The sequence below is a fragment of the Rhinopithecus bieti genome, unplaced genomic scaffold (assembly GCF_001698545.2).
Source record: "Rhinopithecus bieti isolate Rb0 unplaced genomic scaffold, ASM169854v2 scaffold_1348, whole genome shotgun sequence".
NCBI lineage: Eukaryota > Metazoa > Chordata > Mammalia > Primates > Cercopithecidae > Rhinopithecus > Rhinopithecus bieti.
In genome coordinates, this window is record NW_016803373.1 from 370,059 (window position 1) to 393,812 (window position 23,754).

The following is a 23,754-nucleotide window of genomic DNA, read 5'->3' on the forward strand; positions in this document are numbered from 1 at the left end:
TCGTTCATCGTTTCGTGTTCTGTTGGGTTATGTAAATTTAATTGTTTTAATAATAGAAAAGTTTTTATTAGCAAGGTAGTCATCCACGATTCTATGTAGATTCTGTGCTGTCTGTGCCTTACGTTGATAAGCCCCTATCTTGTTATTTCAGTCCCATGTGATCAATAAAACAGCAAGCAGCCTTTGGTCCAAGCCAGATTCTCCACCACTAGCCTGTACCCCAAATCAGCAAATGACCTCAGGACAAGGCAGCTGTATAGCCTTACTTCCCCTTTTGATGAGTCTTTGCTGCTACCTATGTATATTTAATACTAAAGTGTTGAATTGTAGAGATTTTGTGATACAAGTGTTTTCTTTTCTAGGACTTTTCCAGATTTCTCAGAATAAAGTAGCAGTTCTTCTTCTAGCTGGTGGGCAGGGGACAAGACTTGGCGTTGCATATCCTAAGGGGATGTATGATGTTGGTTTGCCATCCTGTAAGACACTTTTTCAGATTCAAGCAGAGCGTATCCTGAAGCTACAACAGGTTGCTGAAAAATATTATGGCAACAAATGCATTATTCCATGGTAAGATACGTCTCATTATTGGAGTGTGTCCGAACATATATTGTTTTATAATATTCAGAATGCATATATACACTTTATTCACTCGCAGACATATTTCTTGTTACTGAAGATTTTCTTGGGAGGTGTAATTTACTATATATGTTAAAAGTAATATATAATTATTGCTTGGTAGATGACCACTATTGACTTAATAAGCAATACGCACTCACCACCAACTTTTACATTCCTAACTGAGTACCTTAAAGTACTCAGTGAGCTCTCTGCATCTAGAAACCCTTATTTTCAAGTACCAGGTTATTTAGCTGTCCCACACCTCTTCCACATACACACCAGGTTTGGCTGACTGCGTCCTCTGCCTCCTGGGTTCAAGCAGTTCTCCTGCCTCAGCCTCCCGAGTAGCTGGCATTGCAGGCGCCTGCCACCACACCTGGCTAATTTCTGTATTTTTAGTAGAGATGGAGTTTCACCTTGTTGGTCAGGCTGGTCTTGAACTCCTGACCTCATGATCTGCCCGCCTCAGCCTCCCAAAGCGCTAAGATTATAGGCATGAGCCACTGTGCCTGGCTGTTTTTTTTTGTATTTTTTGTAGAGACAGGGTTTCACTTGTTACCTAGGCTGGTCTCAAATTCCTGAGCTCAAGCCATCTGCCTGCTTTGACCTCCCAAAATGCTGGGATTACAGGTGTGAGCCATTGTGTCCAGCCAGTGTCAGTTTCCTAAGTACCAAGAGATTACAGAAGATCCTGTTCTGCTTTTTACAAGTTTTTGGTTCAGCTCTTTAATCTCTTTGCCCGAGCAGTTTTGGAAATTAGCGTGTTTTGAGGGGAAAATCAGCTGTGTGTTTGAGGCCCCCCAAGTCCCTATCTTGTTATTTCAATCCCGTGTGATCAACAAAAGCTCCACTAGTTTCTGTCCCCCAGCAGCAGCCTTTGGTCCAAGCCATATTCACCACTAGCCTGTAACCCAAATCAGCAGATGCCCTCAGGACAAGGCCTCAGTTCCCTTTTGAAAGCCTCAGTTCCCTTTTGAAAGATTCTGTCTCTGGACTTACAGTTCCAATCTGTTTTGCCTCTGAAGCTCTCTGATGCCTTTAAAAATCTGCTTTTTGTAATTTTCCTAGCTTTTCTAGCTCTTCTTACCACAAGTACTGGCCTGCTGTGAACTATTTGGTTCATCTTGATTCCTGTGGGGAATTTGGAGGAACATCTGTGTTCTAAGTGGCCAGCATTCTACTTACAGCCCTGGCCTCCTACTATCATGTTGAATTTTCTTCTCTTTCTTTCTTCCATCTCCTCACAACTTAGAATTTCTGTTCTTATGCAGAGAAGTTTAGCCATTTCTTTTGTCGTCTTCTAAATATATCCAAACCTTTTGTACCTAAAGTTCAAAATATCCAGGATAATTTGTTAAACAGACAGATATCTCCTGTGGTATGAAATTATACCATTTTGTTTATTCGTTTAACAAATATTAATTGAGTGTCTGTTTCTAGGTGTTGAGGATAAATCAGTAACCAAAACAGGCAAAAATCCCTTCTTATATGTAGTTTGCATTCTAGTAAGGGCAAAAGCTACCACAGTCACTAATTATAGTTTTAGATATAATTTTCTTCTTATCCACACTAGCATGGGTTGACTTTTTGTGACAACAGAAAGTATAATTATAGTTTTATGATTTTTAAATGGAGGGTTAGCAGAGCCCAGATTGCATTTCAAGTTTCAATAAAAGGAACCCCAAGAGATCATTAAACTGTATTACAGTTACCCTTTTCTTCCTATTTATTCAGAATAGGCTTTTCAAATTTAAAATACACTTTCACAGAGTTCCAAAATGTTTCCTTAAGCCATTTTATAGGTTCTCTGGAAGGAGTTATGTTTAGTATGTTTAATATTGTTAAGTAGATTTAGTTCATACCTAAGAGGTGATGAAATTACTGAAAGAAATTTCCCTTGGGAAATAGCTAATGAATGTGTCTTACCCAAGAAAAATATGAAGGAAGTCAAAATAATAAGCAAGTACTTTCAAAGATATCTTTAGCTTAGGAAATAGACAAAACTTTATTTTGCCCTAGTCCACCTAGCACGATTGCTTAGAAGATCTAATTTTCTCTTGTAAGGTATATAATGACCAGTGGCAGAACAATGGAATCTACAAAGGAGTTCTTCACCAAGCACAAGTACTTTGGTTTAAAAAAAGAGAATGTAATCTTTTTTCAGCAAGGAATGCTCCCCGCCATGAGTTTTGATGGGAAAATTATTTTGGAAGAGAAGAACAAAGTTTCTATGGCTCCAGGTTTGTAATCATCCTTATTTAATGGTGACTAGAAAGGCTAACAACCTAAATCATCAAATGTTGATTTGCTTTTTAACATGGTGATTTGAGTATTTAAACATTAATATGTATGTGTTTTTTGCAGCTTGGAAATAATTTAAAAAGATGAAAATGCCCGTTGGTGGAATGGATACACTTTTATACTTGTTGTTGATGTCTGCTCTGTGATGGAGCAACTTGAGGAACATTCAGGGTATTCATTCTCTATAATAAGTATTTTATTTTATTTTTTATTTTTTAAATTTTTGAGACAGAGTCTCACTCTGTTGCCCAGGCTGGAGTGCAGTGGTGCAATCTCCGCTCACTGCAATCTCCGCCTACTGGGTTCAAGTGATTCTCCTGCCTCAGCCTCCTGAGTAACTGGGATTACAGGCACGCGCCACCATGCCTGGCTAATTTTTTGTACTTTTTTGTAGAGATGGAGTTTCGCCATGTTGGCTAGGCTGGTCTCCTGACCTCAAGTAATCTACCTGCCTTGGCCTCCCAAAGTGCTGGGATTACAGGTGTGAGCCACCGTGCCCAGCCATATAGCAAATATTTTCTATATACTGCAATGTTCGTGGCTACATTATTTATTATAGTAAAAACTTGAAACCATACGCTATGTAATAAATGAGAGGCTAAATTAAGTTTATAAATAGCATTAATTCTTAAATAGCATTAAAATAATTGGTGGCATTAAATGATAAACATTATTTCAGTAGGTTAAGTAAGGGAATGCAAAATGAAAAACTACATACAGTCTATGATTAGGGCCACTGCTTTGCACAGTTCCAGATAGTGCATGCACATCGTGGTTTGTTAATGGGACCTACTAGAATGGGACAGTGTATTGCCCATGTAGCCACATTCAGTGACCTTGAGTACAACGTCAACCTATAAAAATAGACCTATTGACAGATTTATATTTATGTGAATCTGTACTTGGAGGAAAGGCTGAAAAGAAATTAATGGTATTAACAGTGGTGCTCTCTAGATGTAGGCTTTTATTTCATCTTAATTCTTTTGGTTAATGGAAGAGTTACTATTCTTAGCTGTATTTTGTGAAATTGTCTAATTTTTCATCACTTAAGCTATAGCTAAGGTTGTTATTGGACAAAGTACATTAAAGCAACATTATAAATAGATGGAGAAACAAGGGGCTTTATTTATATCTAGTTTAAATCACCTTAGGCCTTCATATCAGTCTATTTTTTTTAACACGATTTGATATAAAATACTTACATATTTTTATTTTTGACATGGGTGAAATTGTTAGCGTCAGAGTTATAAATACAGAGCTAACTTATATCATACAAATGTTAATAAAGCTTGATGTGAAATAATCATTGCCTGATAAAGGATTTTATATCATATAATATATTACTAAAAGGGGCTGAGTTAAAAAGAAAGATACGGTTTTTGGGGTTGCCTGATCTTACATTGATAGTGTTATTCTCTGGATACTTAATGCTAAGTAACCTTCAAAATCCTATAGTTTAATTTTTTGACACCTGATTCCTTCCTTATGGATGTTCTCTTTTCTTGCCTTTGTAAAGCGAATTTTGGTTTTTAGGGATCTTGACCCTAGTTTGGAAACAATCTTTGTGTTGCCTTTATAATGGATTTTGATGTGCTACTAATGAGCTATTTTGTTTTTCAGATGGGAATGGTGGTCTTTATCGGGCACTTGCAGCCCAGAATATTGTGGAGGATATGGAGCAAAGGGGCATTTGGAGCATTCATGTCTATTGTGTTGACAACATATTAGTAAAAGTGGCAGACCCACGGTTCATTGGATTTTGCATTCAGAAAGGAGCAGACTGTGGAGCAAAGGTAATGCCTTTCTCAACTATGGTGAGGCTTTTGATGGTCTTTCTCTGTCATATATGCATTCCAGAATTCAAACCAAGTTTATTAGGGTGATTTGAATATTTTAGAACCATTTATCTCTCTAAGGTAACTAAACGGTCCCACACCTACTTTTTTCCTTAAATTGGCAAGACTTGATTCTAGAAGTAATGTTGTATACTTATCAATCACAGGTAAGAGTTTAAAGTATGTGAGGAGGATTTGTAAGTACTTGGGAAAGTGGTCATCACTAGACCTGGGTTGGATTCATTAATACCAAATTGTGTTCAATCAGATTAACCCAACTTTTTTCCTGTGACAAAGTTATTGGAGTAGGAAAGGAAAATGTGGTAGAAATAACAGATTTAGACTTCCTAAGTCAGGTGACAAGGTATCATGATGTTCTTTCGAATAATTTGGAAATAGGTAAGTTGGGCATAAGGACAATTAAAGAGATAAATACTTTCTTGAATGACCACACACAGACTGGTACTAAGTTGGAGGGAGGTTTGTAATGATATGTAATGATTCTGTTCTTGGCATTGTACTTTTCAACATGCTTTTAGTTGTATAGATGATATGTCTTTATGGTAGCAAAAAAATATGTATTATAGCTAGAAATAAAATAGATAGCAAACATGCAAACCTTTAAAAACACTTTGGAAGACTTAAAATATTGATATAAACATTACTAGAAGTCTGTAAAGGTATCCATTCTCATCAAAAACTGTAATACAATCCAGTCAAAATTACAGTGAGACTATTTTGGGGACACTTGACAGAATGATTGCAAAGTTTAGAATAAACATGTAAAGGTGGCCAGGAAAATGTTGAAAAAGGATGAAGATAAGCGAGGAAAGGGGGCCAAAGACAATCTATCAAGCATTAAAAGGAATTGTAAATTAAAAGAGTGTGGTACTAGAACCAAAATAGAATGGCAGATTAATGAAAATAATGTAGGTCAGTCAGAAACACATCTGTGTATGTATAAGAACACATTTTATAAAATATGGTATTTCAAATCAGTGGAGGAAATGAATGAAATAACTGGCTAACAATAAAGATCTCTCTGTCAAAGTTCATACAAATATTAATTGTAGGTGAATTACAGTTAAGTATTTTAAAATGAAGCCATAAAGGTATTAGAAGAAAATGAGAATAATTTTACAATTGTGATGCAAAGGGAAGACCTTTCTACCAAAACAGTAACTGTATAGACTTCTGACAAAACAAATTAGATTTCAAAGTATTTTGAAATATCTGTATTTAAAAAGAAGATCTGCCAAAGAAGTGATTTCTCTCAAAGTTAATCTAGAACTTTTATGCAAAGTCACATCTGAAGCTGAAATCTTAAATTTACTGATACAAGTTTTGAGAGATTAAGCTGATGGACCTAATAAGCCTCCTCTGGACTCTGAAAATAAGAGTTGGTTTAGTTCATTTATTTAAGACTTCTGTATACCCTCTGAGTATCTGAAATGTATTTTTTTTGTTTTTGTTTTTCGAGCCACAGACTCACTGTGTCATCCAGGCTGGAGTGCAGTGGCAGGATCTCGGCTCACTGCAACCTCTACCTCCTGGGTTCAAGTGATTCTCCTGCCTCACCCTCCCCAGTAGCTGGGATTATAGGCACACGCCTTCCACTTGGTGTCACTCTATTTTTTTTTTTTTTTTTTGAGACGGAGTCTTGCACTGTCGCCTGGGCTGGAGTGCAGTGGCATGATCTCAGCTCACTGCAACCTCTGCCTCCCAGGTTCAAGCAGTTCTCCTGCCTCAGCCTCCTGAGTAGCTGGGATTATAGGCACTCACCACCAGACCCAGCTAATTTTTTTGTATTTTCAGTAGAGACGGGGTTTCACTATGTTGGCCAGGCTGGTCTCAAACGCCTGACCTCATGATCCACCTGCCTCGGCCTCCCAAAATGCTGGGATTACAGGCGTGAACCACTGTGCCCAGCCAGTGTCACTTGTTTTTTCTAAAATAGAAACTTAAAATTTTACTGTTAAGAGCTTCAGAACCAATTTAAACTTTATGCAATCGGAGAGTGTTCAACCTGGAAGGGACCCCAGAGATCATCTGGTCAACCTGTTTGATCTCAGCAATGAGAATCCTGAGTTCTAGTACTTTGTTTGTTTGTTTATTTATTTATTTGATAGGGTCTGGCTCTGTTGCCTAGGCTGGAGTGCAGTGATGTGATCTTGGCTCACTGCAACTTCTGCCTCCAGGCTCAAGCAATTCTCCTGCCTCAGCCTCTGGAGTAGCTGGTACCACGAGCGTGCACCACCATGCCTGGTTAATTTTTTTGGGTCTTTTTGTATTTTTAGTAGAGACAGGGTTTTGCTATGTTGCCCAGGCTGGCCTTGAACTTCTGACCTCAGGTGATCTGCCCACTTTGGCCTTTTGCTGGGATTACAGGCGTGAGCCAACGCACCCGGCCAGAGTTCTAGTACTTTATAAGACCCAGGCTCAAGGTTCTTTATCACATTAGCAGAGCCACGATTAGAGTTCGTGTTTCCTAACTTCCTAGTCTTATATTGTATTACATTATAGAACCATACTCTTTAGATTAGTTAAGTTTTGCTGACAGCTCAAAAATCTTTAAACTGGTGTGCTAACTTTTGTGAGTACACTAATCACGCAAAGATGCAAGTGTTGTCACTCCTCTCCATTACCTGTGGGCTCTGTAGGGTAAATCCAGAATGAATCTTCCTTGCAAAGACTGTCACTGTTTAGTCCTGTGTCTGGCATGTAATGTAGTAGTCACTCAGTGAATGAATAAGTAAATATTCAGATGGAACCAAAATATAACTAGACTGGCATATATTGAAATCTTTTAGAAATGTTAGAAGCCGTTTATGTAATTGCTCCCCTGCCCTTTTAAAATAAGAAAATCAAAGCGTTAGAATATGTGTTTTAAAACACGTAAGTTAGGGGATGATTCATACTGTGGTAGTAGAATTATTTGCAGTACTTTATTTTTATTGTGTTTATTTATTTTGAGACAGGGTCTCACTCTGCCACCCAGGCTGGTGTGCAGTGGCATTATCATGGCTTCAGTGCAGCCTCGACTTCCTGGGTTCAGGTGATCCTCTCACCTCAGCCTCCTGAGTAGCTGGGACTACAGGCACCCGGCACCATGCCCGGCTAATTTTTGTCTTTTTTGTAGAGATGGGGTTTTGCTATGTTGCCCAGGCTGGTCTCGAAATCCTGGGCTCAAGCGATATGCCTGCCTGAGCCTTCCAGATTGCTGGGATTACAGGTGTGAGCCATTGTGCCTGGCCTACAGTACTTTAATAGGCCCCTGTCTTGGTGCATTAAGTATTTTTTATGGAGTGAGGAACATGAGAAAAGACTGAAACGGTGAGGTAATTTGCAAAAGTGCAAAGTTAAAAAGGCAGGAACCATTGTTAATTGAAGATCATTTTGTAAAGCAATTATAGTAACTCTGAGGTTAAAGTGTTATTTTGTACTCAGCTTTTCTTTCAGCTCACTGCAACCTCTGCCTACCGGGTTCAAGTGATCCTCCTGCTCAGCCTCCCAAGTAGCTGGGATTACAGGCATGCACCACCACACCTGGCTAATTTACCATGTTGGCCAGGCTGGTCTCTTAACTCCAGATCTCAAGTGATCCACCTGCCTTGGCCTCCTGGAGTGCTGGGATTATAGGCGTGAGCCACTGCACCCGGCCCTGGACTCAGTTTTTCTGGATTAAACTTATGAAATAATGAGTAAACCTTTTAAGTTTATACTGTATATCTTTTCTTTGTGTGTGTGTTTCTTTTTTTTTTTGAGATGGAGTCTTTCTCTTTTTGTCCAAGCTGGAGTGCAATGGTGCAATCTTGGCTCACTGCAATCTCCGCCTCCCAGGTTCAAGTGATTCTTCTGCCTCAGCCTCCCAAATCGCTGGGATTACAGTGCCTGCCACTATTCCTGGCTAATTTTGTTTTAAATTTTCTGTAGAGATGGGGTTTCACCATGTTGGCCAGGCTGGTCTTGAACTCCTGACCTCAGGTGATCTACCCACCTCAGCTTCCCAAAGTGCTGAGATTACAGGCGTGAGCTACCACACCCGGTCTATGCTTTGTATCTTTTCTGTATAATATAAATTGATTCCCACTTCATGCAGTTTACAAATACTTTCTTCTGTAATGTAGACTTTTATAATATTTGGAGGTTAATAGCTGCCATAGAAGTAAACCTTTGGGAAATGTAAAATGTGAATATACATATTTTTATTTTTATGGCTGGTTGGGAGTAGGCGTATATAGCGGTGATTGGAAAATAAACCTGTGTGTGTTAAAAAAAAAATGAGAATAAGGGGAATCTATCCCAAATTCCCTGCCTAGTAAGATACCCACTGTAGGTAAAGTACATGAAGTAAGAGGTGGTGATGGGTTGGTAGATAAGAATTATAAATAGGGCCCTGATTGATTTAAATGATTTGCTGCATAATGTTCCCCTTCAGTTTAATCTAATTCCTTGGTAGAAAGTTTCTTTTCATTAAGAACTGTGTTCCTTTCAGGGTGGCAAACTGAACCACACAGCAGGCTTACTTATCCAGCAGCTCTGCCTCACCCAGCTAGACTCAGTGCCTATATCTCGAATTGCTGCGTAAATGAAGTTCTCAATAGTGCCTTTAGTTTTCTGGACGAGACTGCTACTGACTGTATTTATTTTAAGAAATCAGTTGTTGAAGAAAAGTTTTAACTTTATTAATATAATTTCATGTCCACTTAGGATAGACTTGTCAAATTGGGGACAGAGTTTTAAACATATTTTGAAGCATGCTGAATTGATAATTGGATAGGACAAATAAAACAATACCTTCAAATAAATATGTATTTTTGAGACAGGGTCTTACTCTGTTGCCGAGGCTGGAGTGGAGTGCAGTGGTGCAATCACGATTCACTGTAGCCTCAACCTCCCCAGACTCAGGTGATCCTCTTGCCTCAGCCTCCCTAGTAGCTGAGACTCCAGCATGCCACCACGCCTGGCTAATTTTTTTATTTTTTAAATAGAGACCAGGGTTTCACTTTGTTGCCTAGGTTGACAAATATTTTTTATTGTTTGATTCTTTGGTTGGATATTTATCTCATCTGAACCTTGATTTTATATTAGTTCATTGTATATAGTTCTTTTATAATTTTCTTGTAAACACTTAAGTCAGTGATGTGTGGGATTAGTGTGGTGGCACACCAAAATCACCTGTGAGGTTTTTAAAAATTACATATTCTTACATTTTCCCTCTGATTTTAGTATGCCCTCTTTTCTCAGCTCCCCATCAGCCCAGAGCCTTTGATAAATTGTCACATCACTGGTTTTCAAAATTAATTTTTTGAAATATAGAATCACTTATTTCAAACAAAATTGAGTATACAAAACAGATAAATACGGTTGGGTTTTCTGATTAAAGTTGGAGTGGGAGGCTAGTGATCTGCCTGCCCTAAACCCCTTTACCTGCTACTCAGGTCCCTGAAAAACAAGAAAAATGCCATATTCACTAATGAAAATTAAAGAAATGCTATTTTCAAATGAAATATTGGGGAATAGAAAATGAGAGACAAAATGCCTAACTTAGGTCTTTTGTCTTGTGAATCCCAGATAAATTTCATTTTGTTTATTATCAAAGTAATTGAGTGTGGTTAAGGATAAATTAAACAAAAAGTACAAGATACATGGGGAATGTTGACTCCTGATTTAGTTATTCCCAGTCCAATGTGATTTACTCTGTGCTAGATATATATATATATATATATATATGATGGAATTTCTAGCCCATGGTTTAGTTAGGTGATAAGTAGGAAGGAAATAATGTACCTCATTTCCGGTTGGAAAATGCCTGTCAAGGTATATAAAAATGGATAGTTGATTGTCTAAAGTTAAAGATTCTTCTTGGCTTTATACCTTTTAGTGTAAGCAAAGTTGTAAATATCATCTTTGACAATGGCAAATCTCCAAAGAAACATTTAATTCCATTTCTTCCTCTACTGTTGTCTTTCTTTGGTGGACAGGTGGTGGAAAAAACGAACCCTACAGAACCAGTTGGAGTGGTTTGCCGAGTGGATGGAGTTTACCAGGTGGTAGAATATAGTGAGATTTCCCTGGCAACAGCTCAAAAACGAAGCTCAGATGGACGACTGCTGTTCAATGCGGGGAACATTGCCAACCATTTCTTCACTGTACCATTTCTGAGAGATGTTGTCAAGTATGGGCAAGATGGGGGCCTTTTAAAATTACATTTATTGTTAATCAGAAACTAAGACACTCGAGAGGGACGCAGATACCCCAAATCCATATCCCACAGAATTCATCTTTCCCGAGGATCACTTATCAAATGGACATGTATCTCATGTTGTGATTGTTTTTAGTAAGATGTATTGTAAGGTGGGAATCATTGGAGCCCATTCCCCAGCGCATTAATGGGAGGCCAAAGCATTTCTCCCTTCTCACCTTCCCACTCCCAGCTATGTGCTAGGTTCTGTTGAAGCAAAGAATAAGAAATGAAACTTTCTTTACCACAACTGTGAGCTTTTTAAAAATACAAATACTCACCCTACCCCAACTGAACTGGAATTTCAGGAGGTGGATTCAGGGCATCTGTATTTTTAGGAAGCTGTCCTCAGAGTTCTAATTCAGCTGATTCCCAAGCTGGCATTTAGAAACTAGTGTGCTAAAGAATAAAGAAAGAACTTGACATCTGCATGAAAATCAGTGGGTAGTGCTACAAAGGATAAAATAAGAGCTATTTTATCCCACCATAGTTTTAAATGAAGGACATTCTCACTATCAATTTCACTTAGCTTTTAGACATTCAAGATGACTGTCTACTTTTTAAAAAGTTAATACGCCTTACTTTAGAATATCAACTCCAGTTCCAGAATATTTCCCATTCTATGCCATTTGTAGCTGTGTTTTTGTTTCATCCATAGTAACTTAATGCATTTTTTAATGTACACGTATACAGTTTTAAGGCATTTGTAATGAATACAGTTTTAATGCACACGTACACAGTTTTAGTGGAGACCGTTATTTGATTTTTTAAGAAATAGATTATTCGGGGAAAGCTATTCATTTACTATTTAAATATGAACTGAAACTTAAATGCTCTTCACTTTGAAAATCTTAGTATTGGTTGTTGACACATTTGCTCCTGAGTGTTATAAGATTTTCTGGCATTTTAAATCTGAAACATGATTATATCTTTTCTCCTCCTACTTCTTAGTGTTTATGAACCTCAGTTGCAGCACCATGTGGCTCAAAAGAAGATTCCTTATGTGGATACCCAAGGACATTTAGTTAAGCCAGACAAACCCAATGGAATAAAGATGGAAAAATTTGTCTTTGACATCTTCCAGTTTGCAAAGTATGCTTTGAATAGTACCAGTAAGGTTAAATAAATGTCTTAAAGTGCTGCTTTTCACTCTCTTAGGCATGAAACTGTTTTCATGCCTAAGGAAACATTTGATAGCACATATCTCACATGGCATTTTGATTGTGAGTATGCAGTCTAGATTCATTATGGTTCTCTAGAATAAAACCAGGAGTGTGATCTGAGTTGCCTATGAGTACAACATTTTTTTTTAATCAACTAGTTTCTGGCTCCTATAAAGTTTTTTTTTCATATGTATGTATTTATTAAATGAGATGGGTTCTTCCTATGTTGAGCAGGTGGGTCTCAAACTCGCGGCCTCAAGTGATCGTCCCATCTCGGTTGCGCAAAGTGCTGGGATTACAGGCTTGAGCCACTGTGCCCTGCCTTGGTTTCCTGTAAAGTTGTTAAAGTCGTTTATTTTGGATGAGAAACTGAAAAGGTTAAGATAAAGAATTGACCCGTTTTGTATTTAGGATATCTTCTTACTGCCCTGTGAATAAATGTTTTAGTAAACATGTTTTTAGATTATATAGCTTTCTATAAAGATCACATTTGATGTTGAGATGCTTGTCTCAGAATTTGATGAGTGCAAAAATGAGGAAGACAAATAATCTGTATAAAATTAATGTGTGGTGGCTCATGCCTGTAATTCCAGCAGTTTGGGAGGCTGAGGCGGGTTGATGACTTGAGGCCAAGGAGTTGGAGACCAGCCTGGGCAACATGGTGAAACCCTGTCTCTACTAACAGTACAAAAATTAGCCGGGCGTGGTGGTGCATGCCTGAAGTCCCAGTTACTCAGAAGGCTGAGGTGAGAGAATCTCTTGAACCCAGGAGATGGAGGTTGCAGTGAGCTGAGATTGCGCCACTGCAGTCCAGCCTGGGTGACAGAGTGAGACTCTGTCTCAAAAAAAAACCATAAATAAATAAAATGAAATTAATCTTTCCATTTCTAAATCATCTTTTTTGCCTGTTTTTTTTTTTTTTTTTTTCCCCAGAACAGGCACTAATGTGATCTTTGTACATTAGGATTCCTAATATTTCTGACTTAAGATGAACTGTTCTATAGTTGAGGGGGGAAATTATTTCTCATTTTGCATTGAGAAAGAAAATTTCAACTTTCTTTAGTCCAAGGATGAGCAATATTTTATTCATCATTCAAATTGGAATAGGAAAGCCTGTTGTTGAAGACCAAAGGCTTAGCTATATTAAGGGGTTAGAAGCTGTGTATGCAGTTTCATAATAAAGAGGTCTTTATATGGTTTCGCTCTAGGAAGTTTGTGGTGTATGAAGTATTACGGGAAGATGAGTTTTCCCCCCTAAAGAATGCTGACAGTCAGAATGGGAAAGACAACCCTACTACTGCAAGGCATGCTTTGATGTCCCTTCATCATTGCTGGGTCCTTAATGCAGGGGGCCACTTCATAGATGAAAATGGCTCTCGCCTTCCAGCAATTCCCCGGTAAGTCAGTATCTTTTCTCTTTTGTATAAATGCTTTCTTGGACTTTTCCTCTTGGACTACTTCCTCTCTCTCTCTGTATTCCTAGATCTTTTTTAAAAAACAAAGTGTTAATGTGTGAACAGTTCCTGTTGTGAAATAACACTAGCTTTGCCTATTACAAAGAGAATGATTGTTTTACTTTCTTGTGAAGAGGAGTCTTTCAAATCTCTTTCTTTAATTTTTATTTTTTGGAAACAATGCCACCATGACAGCAAAAAGACTTCTACTAAATAACGATCAGAAGATTTTTTTTTTTTGGTGTGCCATTGGTTAAAGCCCATCGGTAACACTCTGTACCCCAGGGCAAGTCCTTCAGGCACAGAGGATTGGTTGTTGCTGCCCATGTATCTGTGGCCTCACTACTATTTTTTTTTTTTTTTTTTTTTGAGACAGAGTATCGGTTTGTCACCAGGCTGGAGTGCAGTGGCGCAATCTCAGCTCACTGCAACCTCCACCTCCCGGGTTCAAGAGATTCTCCTACCTCAGCCTCCCAAGTAGCAGGGACTACAGGTGCACACCACTACACCCAGCTAATTTTTGTATTTTTATTAGAGATGGGCTTTCACCTTGTTGGCCAGAGTACTGTTGATCTCCTGACCTTGTGATCCGCCCACCTTGGCCTCCCAAATTGCTGGGACAGGCATGAGCCACTGGGCCCAACCGACCTCACTACCATTAATAGTACTGTCTGTGAGACCCACTCATAGCCCCACCAACCCCAGGCTACCTACAAATTGTAGTCCCATGGCGGTTTTCACTGTCGCACTTTCAGATCACTGAGGAAGATGTCTAGAACAGAAGTAAATATCAATTACATTCACTGATACTTTAGAAATGGCCTTGGTTTTGAGCAGTTAAAAAAAGAAGGTATTGTAGCAATTTAAATCCAAGATAAAATACTTTTCAGCTAAATCTGGTTTTTTGTTTGTTTGTTTGTTTGTTTTTTTTTGGAGCCAGAGTTTCGCTCTTGTCACCCAGGCTGGAGTGCAATGGCACAATCTCTGCCCACTGCAATCTCTGCTTCCTGGGTTCACGTGAGTCTCCTGCCTCAGCCTCCCAAGTAGCTGGGGTTACACTTGCCTGCCGTAACGCCTGGCTAATTTTGTATTTTTAGTAGAGACAGGATTCCACCATGTTGGTCAGGCTTGTCCCGAACTCCTGACCTCAGGTGATCCACCCGCTTTGGCCTCTCAAAGTGCTGGGATTACAGGCGTGAGCTGCCATGTCTGGCCAGTCGTTTTTGTTTTTAAGACAAGGTCTTGCTCTGTCAGCCAGGCTGGAGTGCAGTGGCGCGATCTCGGCTCACTTCACCTCCTGGGCTTAAACAATACACCCGCGTCGGCCACCCAAAGTGCTGGGATTACAGGTGTGAGCTATTGTGCTCAGCCTAAATCTCGTATTTTATGATGAAACCTTCACTGGCACCTAGAATTTCCCCTTCTGAATCATCTGGTGTATCCGTACTTATGTAAAAATCATTCTGCCATTTAATTTATATTCCTAACGGATAAGATGGCTGGCTGCAAGAATGCCTCAATAAATGTTAAAATATTGGGCTGGGTGCGGTGGTTCATGCCTGTAATCCCAGTATTTTGGGAGACTGAGGCAGGTGATTACCTGAGGTCAGAAGTTCAAGACCAGCCTGGCCAACATGGTGAAACCCTGACTCTACTAAATCTACAAAATTAACTGGGCATGGTAGCACACGCCTGTATCCCAGCTACTTGGGCGGCTGAGGCAGGAGAATTGCTTGAACCCAGGAGGGAGAAGTTGCAGTGAGCTGAGACGGTATCATTGCACTCCAGCCTGGGTGACAGGGTGAGACTCCATCTCAAGAAAAAATAATAAAATGTTAGAGAACACATTGGAATTTACTAGTACATAACTGGTTTTCTAAGAAGCAGCAGTGGTAGCTTTCATCTCCCAGTCCAAGGCCACTTTTGGGCTCTGTATTGGTCAACAAGCTTGCTCTTGGCATGTCACGTTGTCCTCATGTTTCATCTTTGGCCATTGAGTTTTATTTTGATTTCTTTTTACCCCCTTTTGGTCTCCTGGGACAAATTTATGATTTACCATAAATACATACCATTCAATCAAGTATATTTTGCAACTCCATTTCATTGTTATTGTTTGATTTGCTTCCATTCCCATTAATGCTTATTTATTCCCACAAAGCAGTGCTACAAATGGGAAGTCAGAGACCATCACAGCTGATGTCAATCACAAGTAAATATACCAGCCTGCCTACAGTGCATGGTGATGGGGCTGTGCTTCCCTCCATACTAACTGGCATCGTAGTTTAGTGCTCTGCCTTTTGGGGGTCTGGAGGGAGGATGGTTGAAGCTTTGGTGTGGGTGCACTGCTTACTTGGTGGCAGGTATCTCTCTGGATAACACTAACTCAGAATCTTGTTGCATGCTGGAAATGGGGAGCATGCTTTACTAAAGAATCTGACCACAGGTGTTAGAACTGGAACTGACAAATTTTAGATGATAGATAAGATCCAGAGCAGGTTACAGGTCAGGGAGAACACATTTTGCACCTTTAACATAAGCTTGTATGGGATTAAAAATACCATTCTGAAGATGTGTCTTGGGGAATTGGGTGTATGCTCTCAGTATAAAAGCTGATTGTTCCTGTCGTGTTTGATGGCCCTTGATATGGTGAAAACTGTTCTGTTGATTTATTCTCACACTAATAGCTCTCCTTTTTGGTCACTGCATTAATTTTAGTCAGTTACTATCTTGCTTCTAAAGAATCTTTTAATCTTAATGGCAGATCATTTTTAGTTAGAAGTAACACATATCCTCTCCCATCTGGGTACTGACAGAGTTTGGAAAAGCCATTATCTTTATAGTTTAAGAGACAGCTTGGTGTTATTGTTACACTTTGAAAGTTAAAGTTTTTAAGGTTGGGTGTGGTGGCTCACGCCTGTAATCCCAGCACTTTGGGAGGCCAAGGCGGGTGGATTTTCTGAGGTCAGGAGTTGGAGACCAGCCTGGCAAACATGGTGAAACCTCATCTCTACTAAAAATACAAAAATTGGCCAGGCGCGGTGCCTCAAGCCTGTAATCCCAGCACTTTGGGAGGCCGAGACAGGCGGATCATGAGGTCAGGAGATCTGGCTAACACGGTGAAACACCATCTCTACTAAAAAATACAAAAAGCTAGCCGGGCATGGCGGCGGGCGCCTGTAGTCCCAGCTACTCAGGAGGCTGAGGCAGGAGAATGGCGTGAACCCGGGAGGCGGAGCTTGCAGTGAGCTGAGATCCGGCCACTGCACTCCAGCCTGGGCGACAGAGCAAGACTCCGTCTCAAAAAAAAAAAGAAAAATTAGCTGGTGTGGTGGTGCACGCTTGTTAACTAGCTACTCAGGAGGCTCAGGCGGGAGAATCACTTAAACCTGGGAGGCAGAGGTTGCAGTGAGCTGAGATTGCACCATTGTACTCCAGCCTTGGTGACAGAGTAAGACTCCATCTCAAAAAAAAAAAAAAAGAAAAAAAAGTTTTTAAGGTAATTTGGGAAATATATGTAGGGCAAAAGATCTGGAGATGGAAATTGTCTCAGAAATAGAGTAGCACTGACATCAGTGTCACCCAAGTGCTTTTTCCTGTTTGTGCCATTCCTCTGCCCAAATTTCTGTGAGTGTCAATGTTTCTGGGATGTGACTCTGTAAACAAGGAAGTGGACTCAAAGATCTGATCAATTTCTTATAGGTGCTGTAGATCAGTGGTCCCCAACCTATTTTGGCACCAGGGACTGGCTTTGTGGAAGACAAATTTTTCATGGACTTGGGATGGTGAGGGTGGTTTCAGGATGATTCAAGCACGTTACATTTATAGTACACTTTATTTCTATTATTATTACATTGTAATGACGTAATTATACAACTCACTGTAATGTAGAATCAGTGGGAGCCCTGAGCTTGTTTTCCTGCAACTAAATGGTTCCATTTGGGGATGATGGGAGACATCATCAAGCATTAGATTCTCATGAGGAGCATACAACCTAGATCCCTTACATGGGCAGTTCACAATAGTGTTCACATTCTTATGAGAATCTATTGCGGCCACTGATCTGACAGGAGATGGAGCTCAGGCAGTAATGTGAGTGGTGGGGAGCGTGTGTAAATACAGACGAAGCTTTACTCACTTGCCCACTGCTCATCTTCTGCTGTGTGGCCCAGGTCCTAACAGACCACAAAGTAGTACCGGTCCATGACCCAGGGGTTGGGGACTGCTGCCACAGATGGCTATTGCCCCTCATGCCTTGAGAACTGGGATGCAGATCCCTTTGTCACTTTCTGTCTCATCCACCATTTTTAATATATGGAAGCAAACTGTTTTTATATTTAAAAAATAAAACTTTGACTAAAATTTTTTTGTCATTGAACTGTAGCTTTTAACCTAAGAGTGTAATAGATTCTTAATTATATAACTGAAGACAGCATCTAGCTATCTTAGTTAAGATACAAAAAGCTTTAAACATTATTCTTACTCTTTTATTTAATATCCCCCATCGCCCAGTTTTCTTCATTTTAGTCGTTTGTAGAATAATTAAAGTGAAATCAAAGTTTGGCTTTAAATGATACCATGCACTGAAAAACAGTTCCTGCATAATCCTTAGCACCAAAGGATGAACTTACACAGCTGAAGAAAATCATGTAATAGTGAGAGATGAAAAGAAAGTATATTATGTAAAAGAGGGAAGAAGCAGCTAGGAGTATTCTGAAAGAATGGAAACAGCCATGCTGAGTTTTGACTCACTATTATTTTTATTTCTCACCTTAATGCTTACTGAATAGTGTTAGCTACCAAAAGGATGCATGGCTAAAGAATTGTGGGGCAGTTGGTATATTGGGCTAATTTGCCTATATCCTGAGATTTTACATTTGGTGATGGTAGCTTCTGTTTTCCCTCCTTCAGGGCATCCAGTTTTGTTTGCTAAAGTTGACTCCTTAGTTTCTTGGGGTATCTTTGTGGTGGTAGAATGGAAGTTATATATTAAGGCCAGCTGAATATGTGTTTCTTGGGTTCACAACCACCTTCTGTTCCTGCTACACTGAATCCTTCAGGGGTTTAGGTGGGACTGGGCTATATACATCTTATTAATGGGTGGGCCCTCATTTTTTCCTTGGCATGCCTACTCAAAATTCATTTGGTTTTGTATGACTTTGAGTTGTCCCGGAAGGTCTGGACTAGACCTCTTGAGCTCTTGTGGTAGAATCTGGCACGTATGTAGAGAGGTGTGTGCCCTACTATACCTCCTCTTTTTCCTTCATTAGTTTGTCATCTGTCTATTTTCATAGTGTTATTTGTTCAGACAACAAGCATTGGTAGGCCTGCTCACAGGTTTATAGGTGCTATTAGTATTCTAGGTGCTAAAGTATCTTATACAAGAGAAATAAGTCACTTCTTACAGCCTACTGGGATGTTCAAGATGCACATACATAAAAGTTAAGTAAATTTTCAGACAGTATGTGATTATGTGCCAAATGTGTGCTATAGCAATAATAACTTTAGGAGGCAGTGACTTAGCAGGTGTCTAGTACATTTATTTTTTATTTATTATTGTTGTTATTATTTTTGAGATAGTGTCTTCCTCAGTCGCCCAGGCTGGAGTGCAGTGGAGCAATCTCAGCTCATTGCAACCTTCGTCTCCCAGGCTCAAGCGATTCTCCTGCCTCAGTCTCCTGAGTAGCTGGGATTACAGATGCTCGCCTCCACACCCAGCTAATTTTTTGTATTTTTACTAGAGACGGGGTTTCACCATGTTGGCCAGTCTGGTCTTGAACTCCTGACCTGAGGTGATCTACCCACCTTGGCCTCCCAAAGGGTTAGGATTACAGGCGTGAGCCACTGCGCCCAGCCACATTTATTTTTTATATGAATAAATGGATGGAGACAATTACTATGAAATGCAGTGGTCAAGAGAAGATTGGGGCTTGAGCCAAATCTTGGAGGATGAGTATGGTTTTTATGGGACCATAATTGAGAATGACTTGGAATAATCCAAAGAGTGTGACTGGTCTGATTTGAGTGGAGAGTCTCAGGATAGGTAAGTTGAAGTAGGATAGAGAGTGCTTTGAATGCTAGAGAAAGGTTGACCTGTAGCTGAACTCAGAAGCCCTCTGATTTTTATTCACCCCAGCAAAGTTTGAGACTATGTACTTAGGGAAAGAAAAGAAAGAGCTATGGTTTGACAAGAGACTAATATTTTTGTGCCCTGTGTCTTATTGGTAAGATTCTTGAAGCGGCAAGTAACGAAGTCTGATGACTGCAAATGCATTGACTATTTATTGACTTTTGTGTTAGATAACTTGGAAATTCATTGCTATAAATGTTAGGTTGTGACCTAGATGAAGCAAATGGGGACTTTGACCTTGCCTTTGCTTGAGTGCCTTCTGCCTTAGCTCTTTAGAAAGGGACTTTTGGTAACAGAGAAGTACTTTGAAACATACTGAATAAATCAGCTCAGTTAATCTAGAATATTTGGGATGTACAGAAAAACATGTACTGGGAAATAATTTAATTGTCCGATAGAACTTTCTGCAGTGAAGGAAATGTTGCATATCTTTGTTGTCCAATTTTGTAGTCATTGGGCATTCATGGCTTCTGAACACTTGAAGTGTGATTATTATGACCGAGAAACTGAATTTTAAATTTTAAATAAATTTTAACTAAGTTTAAGTAGCCCTGTGTGGCTACTGGCTTCTGTATTGGAGAGTACAGCTTTAGAATGTTTGTCAGCCTTAGTAGTACCAAGGTAGTGGTGAGAATTAAAATGCAATATGAAGGCTCCAGAGCACCTAGCACTGGGCTTGGCATATAGTATATACCTAGTAAGTAGTTGCCTTTTTATCAAATTGAAACTTGGAAATGGTAAAAAATGAAATGTAGGTAAGGGGACAGTGTATAAAAACTATGAAGTGCTGTAAAGAGCTACCCATAATTATTGGCACTTGCCCCAAATAGTGTCCTTCTGACCTGAGAATTTCATATTAACTTAATCCTCAGGGAATTTAGTGATCATCAGGGTAGCATCTGTTCCATTTGTTTAAGTGGAAGAATTGTTATCTGTAAGCTTCTCAGAGGAAAATTGATGGTTTGTACTTTTGCTTCGGCAAGTAACATGGGAAGCAAAATCTTTAATGCACATTTGTTTTTTTTCTTAGCTTGAAGGATGCCAATGATGTACCAATCCAGTGTGAAATCTCTCCTCTTATCTCCTATGCTGGAGAAGTAAGTCTGCTTTACTTTTTCCTCTATTCTTTTGCAAAGCTTTGTGTATTTCAAAATAACGAAAAGGTGGATTTTAAATGTTCTCACCACAAAGAAAGGATAAGTATTTGAGGTGATAGGTATGTTAATTGGCCTTATTTGATTATTCTACAGTGTATACATGTATTGCATCATCACATTGTGTCTCAAAAATATATACAATTATTGTCAATTAAAAATGAAATAAAGTTGCGCACAGTGGCTCACTCCTGTAATCCCAGTACTTTGGGAGGCCGAGGCAAGAGGGTTGCTTGAGCTCAGGAGTTTGAGACCAGCCTGGGCAATATAGTGAGACCTTGTCTTTATAAATTAAAAAAAAAAACAGGAAAAAGCAATAAAACTTTTTTAAAAAGTAGAATTCTGGCATTGTTTTATGTTTAAGTAGGGATGCCCTTAGAGAAGATGCAGCATTTTCTGATGGTCCTGCCCTGAGGAGCTCTTCCTGGGAACAAGTTGAGAAGCTGCATTTGTTCTGAATTCTTCTCTTTGAGAATTCCTGTTATGGCTTTGCATCTGTTCCATAAGTGAGTTAGTTGCCATTTACAGACATCTACAATAGCTAGTCCATTTCACCCACTCATTGAAATGCAGTAGGCTTTTGAAAAATATATAATCACCCTTGTTTTTTAGATAAATCATCTGGCTTTTTAAAAATGCAATGTAACTTTCCTTTCAAGGAGTCTAACTTGTTCATGTACTTAGTACTGTCACTTTTAAAACTTGGGGATTTAGAGGTCTCTACTCTTTTAATTATGTAATATTTTTCCTGGAGATCTTTGTATTGCTTTGTTGTAGCATTAGAGACAACTTTCTTGCTTAGAAAGTTAACTCTATTGGCCGCTTGTGCTGGCTCATGCCTGTAATCCCAGCACTTTGGGAGGCCAAGGCAGGTAGATCATTTGAGGTCAGGAGTTCGAGACCAGCCTGGCCAACATGATGAAACCCTCTCTCTACTGAAAAATACAAAAAATTAGACGGGTATGGTGGCAGGCGCCTGTAGTCCCACCTACTCAGGAGGCTGAGGCACGAGAATTGCTTGAACCTGGGAGGTGGAGGTTGCAGTGAGCAGAGGGGTGAGACTCCTCCGTCTCAAAAAAAAAAAGTTAATTTTGTGAGAGATGATTGTAGGAAAAATGATTATCATCTTATTAACTCTAGAAATGATAATCAGAGTAATTTTCTTTTATATTTTGTTTTATGCGTTTAAAAGTCAGTCATTAAGTCTACTCTAAAATGTATATTAAATAGATTTTGACTTTTATATTCTGCATCTCAACCTTTTTTGGCATTTGTGCTTTAAATCATCATTATAGCAAGTCCAGCATTGCATGACAAGTGCAGATTTTCTAATTGTGTTTCATTTCAATCTTCTTTTTAGGGATTAGAAAGTTATGTGGCAGATAAAGAATTCCATGCACCTCTAATCATCGATGAGAATGGAGTTCATGAGCTGGTGAAAAATGGTATTTGAACCAGATACCAAGTTTTGTTTGCCACAATAGGAATAGCTTTTATTTTTGATAGACCAACTGTGAACCTACAAGACCTCTTGGACAACGGACGTTTAAATATCCACAGGGTTTTATTTTGCTTGTTGAACTCTTACAGCTATTGCACACTTCCCAAGATCCAGATGACTGAACTGCAGATAGCATTTTTATGATTCCCAACTCATTGAAGGTCTTATTTATATAATTTTTTTCCAAGCCAAGGAGACTATTGGCCAACCAGGAAATTTTGTACAGCTGAAATATAGGCAGGATGTTCAACATCAGTTTACTTGGAGCTGGAAGCATTTGTTTTTGAAGTTGTACATAGTAATAATATGTCATGGTACATGTTGAAAGATTTCTATGCTACTAAAAGTTTGTTTTATTTTATCAAACATCAAGCTTTTTTAAGAAAATAATTGGGCAGTAAAATAAATGTGTCTTCTTGTCCCTGGAGTGTCATTTGTACTTGAAGAAATTATTTCATTGAGAAAATGTGAAACTTGGGAGAAACTTTAAGATAATGCATAAAAACAAATCGATAATTCAGTGAGGCTGCGGAGTCATAGAACTTCTTTCAGTGAATGTCTAACTTTGGGCTTTCTCTTCTTACCACTTTACAGTAGTAGCTCTCATTCAAAGATTATTTTGTCCCCCTCCCAAAGGGCTATTTGGCAATGTCTGGAGATATTTTTGGTTGTGACAAGTGGGAGGTGAAATGGTACCACTGGCATCTAATAGGGATTAGGGATGTCACTAAACATCCTACAAGGCACAGGACAGTCTCCTACGACAAAGAATTATTGGCCTAAAGTGTCAATGGTATCAAGGTTGAGAAACCTTGTTTCAAATTATTCATTTACTCTGTTTTGCTCAAATATTTGGTGGCACTTAGGAATTCAAAAGAATATAGTTTCTGAATTTTCTCTGGCAGGCTATTCCAGTTTTTTGTTACTGTAATTGTTTTGGAGGATTAAAAAAAAAAGACAAAGGTGGTTCTTTAAATATGGGCCATAGATCATTGGTCATTAGTAAGGGTTCTGTGTGTCTAAAATGCTGTTCGTTTGAAAAGACTGAGCTTTATAAATGCATCTTAAATAGTATTTAGGTATTGACAAAAGTATAAAATGAATATCTGGATAAATGATTATGAAAATTATATCTAGAAAAGAGATGAATAAATTTTATTTTCCACTAACAAGTTGTCACAAGATAGGATGCCATTCATGGGGTGGGTCTTTTGTTTAAGGATCACTGTTTTTTTTGAAGAGCATGTGATGTTGATATCCATCAATCTTATCTAAATTTTTTTTTTTAACTAAGGCCTAAATTGTTCATTTAGCATATTTTCTATTTTATTTCAATAACAGCTCAATTTTGCTATTG

At 38.9% G+C, this 23,754-nt stretch overlaps 1 protein-coding gene across 7 annotated transcripts in view; it reads left to right on the forward strand.

Moving 5' to 3' along the window:
- The window catches only part of UAP1 (UDP-N-acetylglucosamine pyrophosphorylase 1), a 38,239-nt gene extending 15,409 nt beyond the window's left edge, over positions 1-22,830 (forward strand). For 5 of the 7 annotated variants that reach the window (XM_017881683.1, XM_017881689.1, XM_017881654.1 and 2 more), the window contains 9 exons: positions 363-567; positions 2,683-2,858; positions 4,540-4,712; positions 10,739-10,932; positions 11,950-12,090; positions 13,370-13,558; positions 15,774-15,824; positions 20,773-20,839; positions 22,257-22,825. In XM_017881683.1, coding sequence (XP_017737172.1) covers positions 363-567; positions 2,683-2,858; positions 4,540-4,712; positions 10,739-10,932; positions 11,950-12,090; positions 13,370-13,558; positions 15,774-15,824; positions 20,773-20,839; positions 22,257-22,349 — 1,289 coding nt within the window. In that variant the 3' untranslated portion in view covers positions 22,350-22,825. Of the gene's footprint in view, positions 1-362; positions 568-2,682; positions 2,859-4,539; positions 4,713-10,738; positions 10,933-11,949; positions 12,091-13,369; positions 13,559-15,773; positions 15,825-20,772; positions 20,840-22,256 lie in introns of all 7 variants that reach the window. The other 2 variants (XM_017881668.1, XM_017881677.1) reach the window with 2 other exon arrangements.
- The last annotated feature ends 924 nt before the right edge of the window (positions 22,831-23,754 follow it).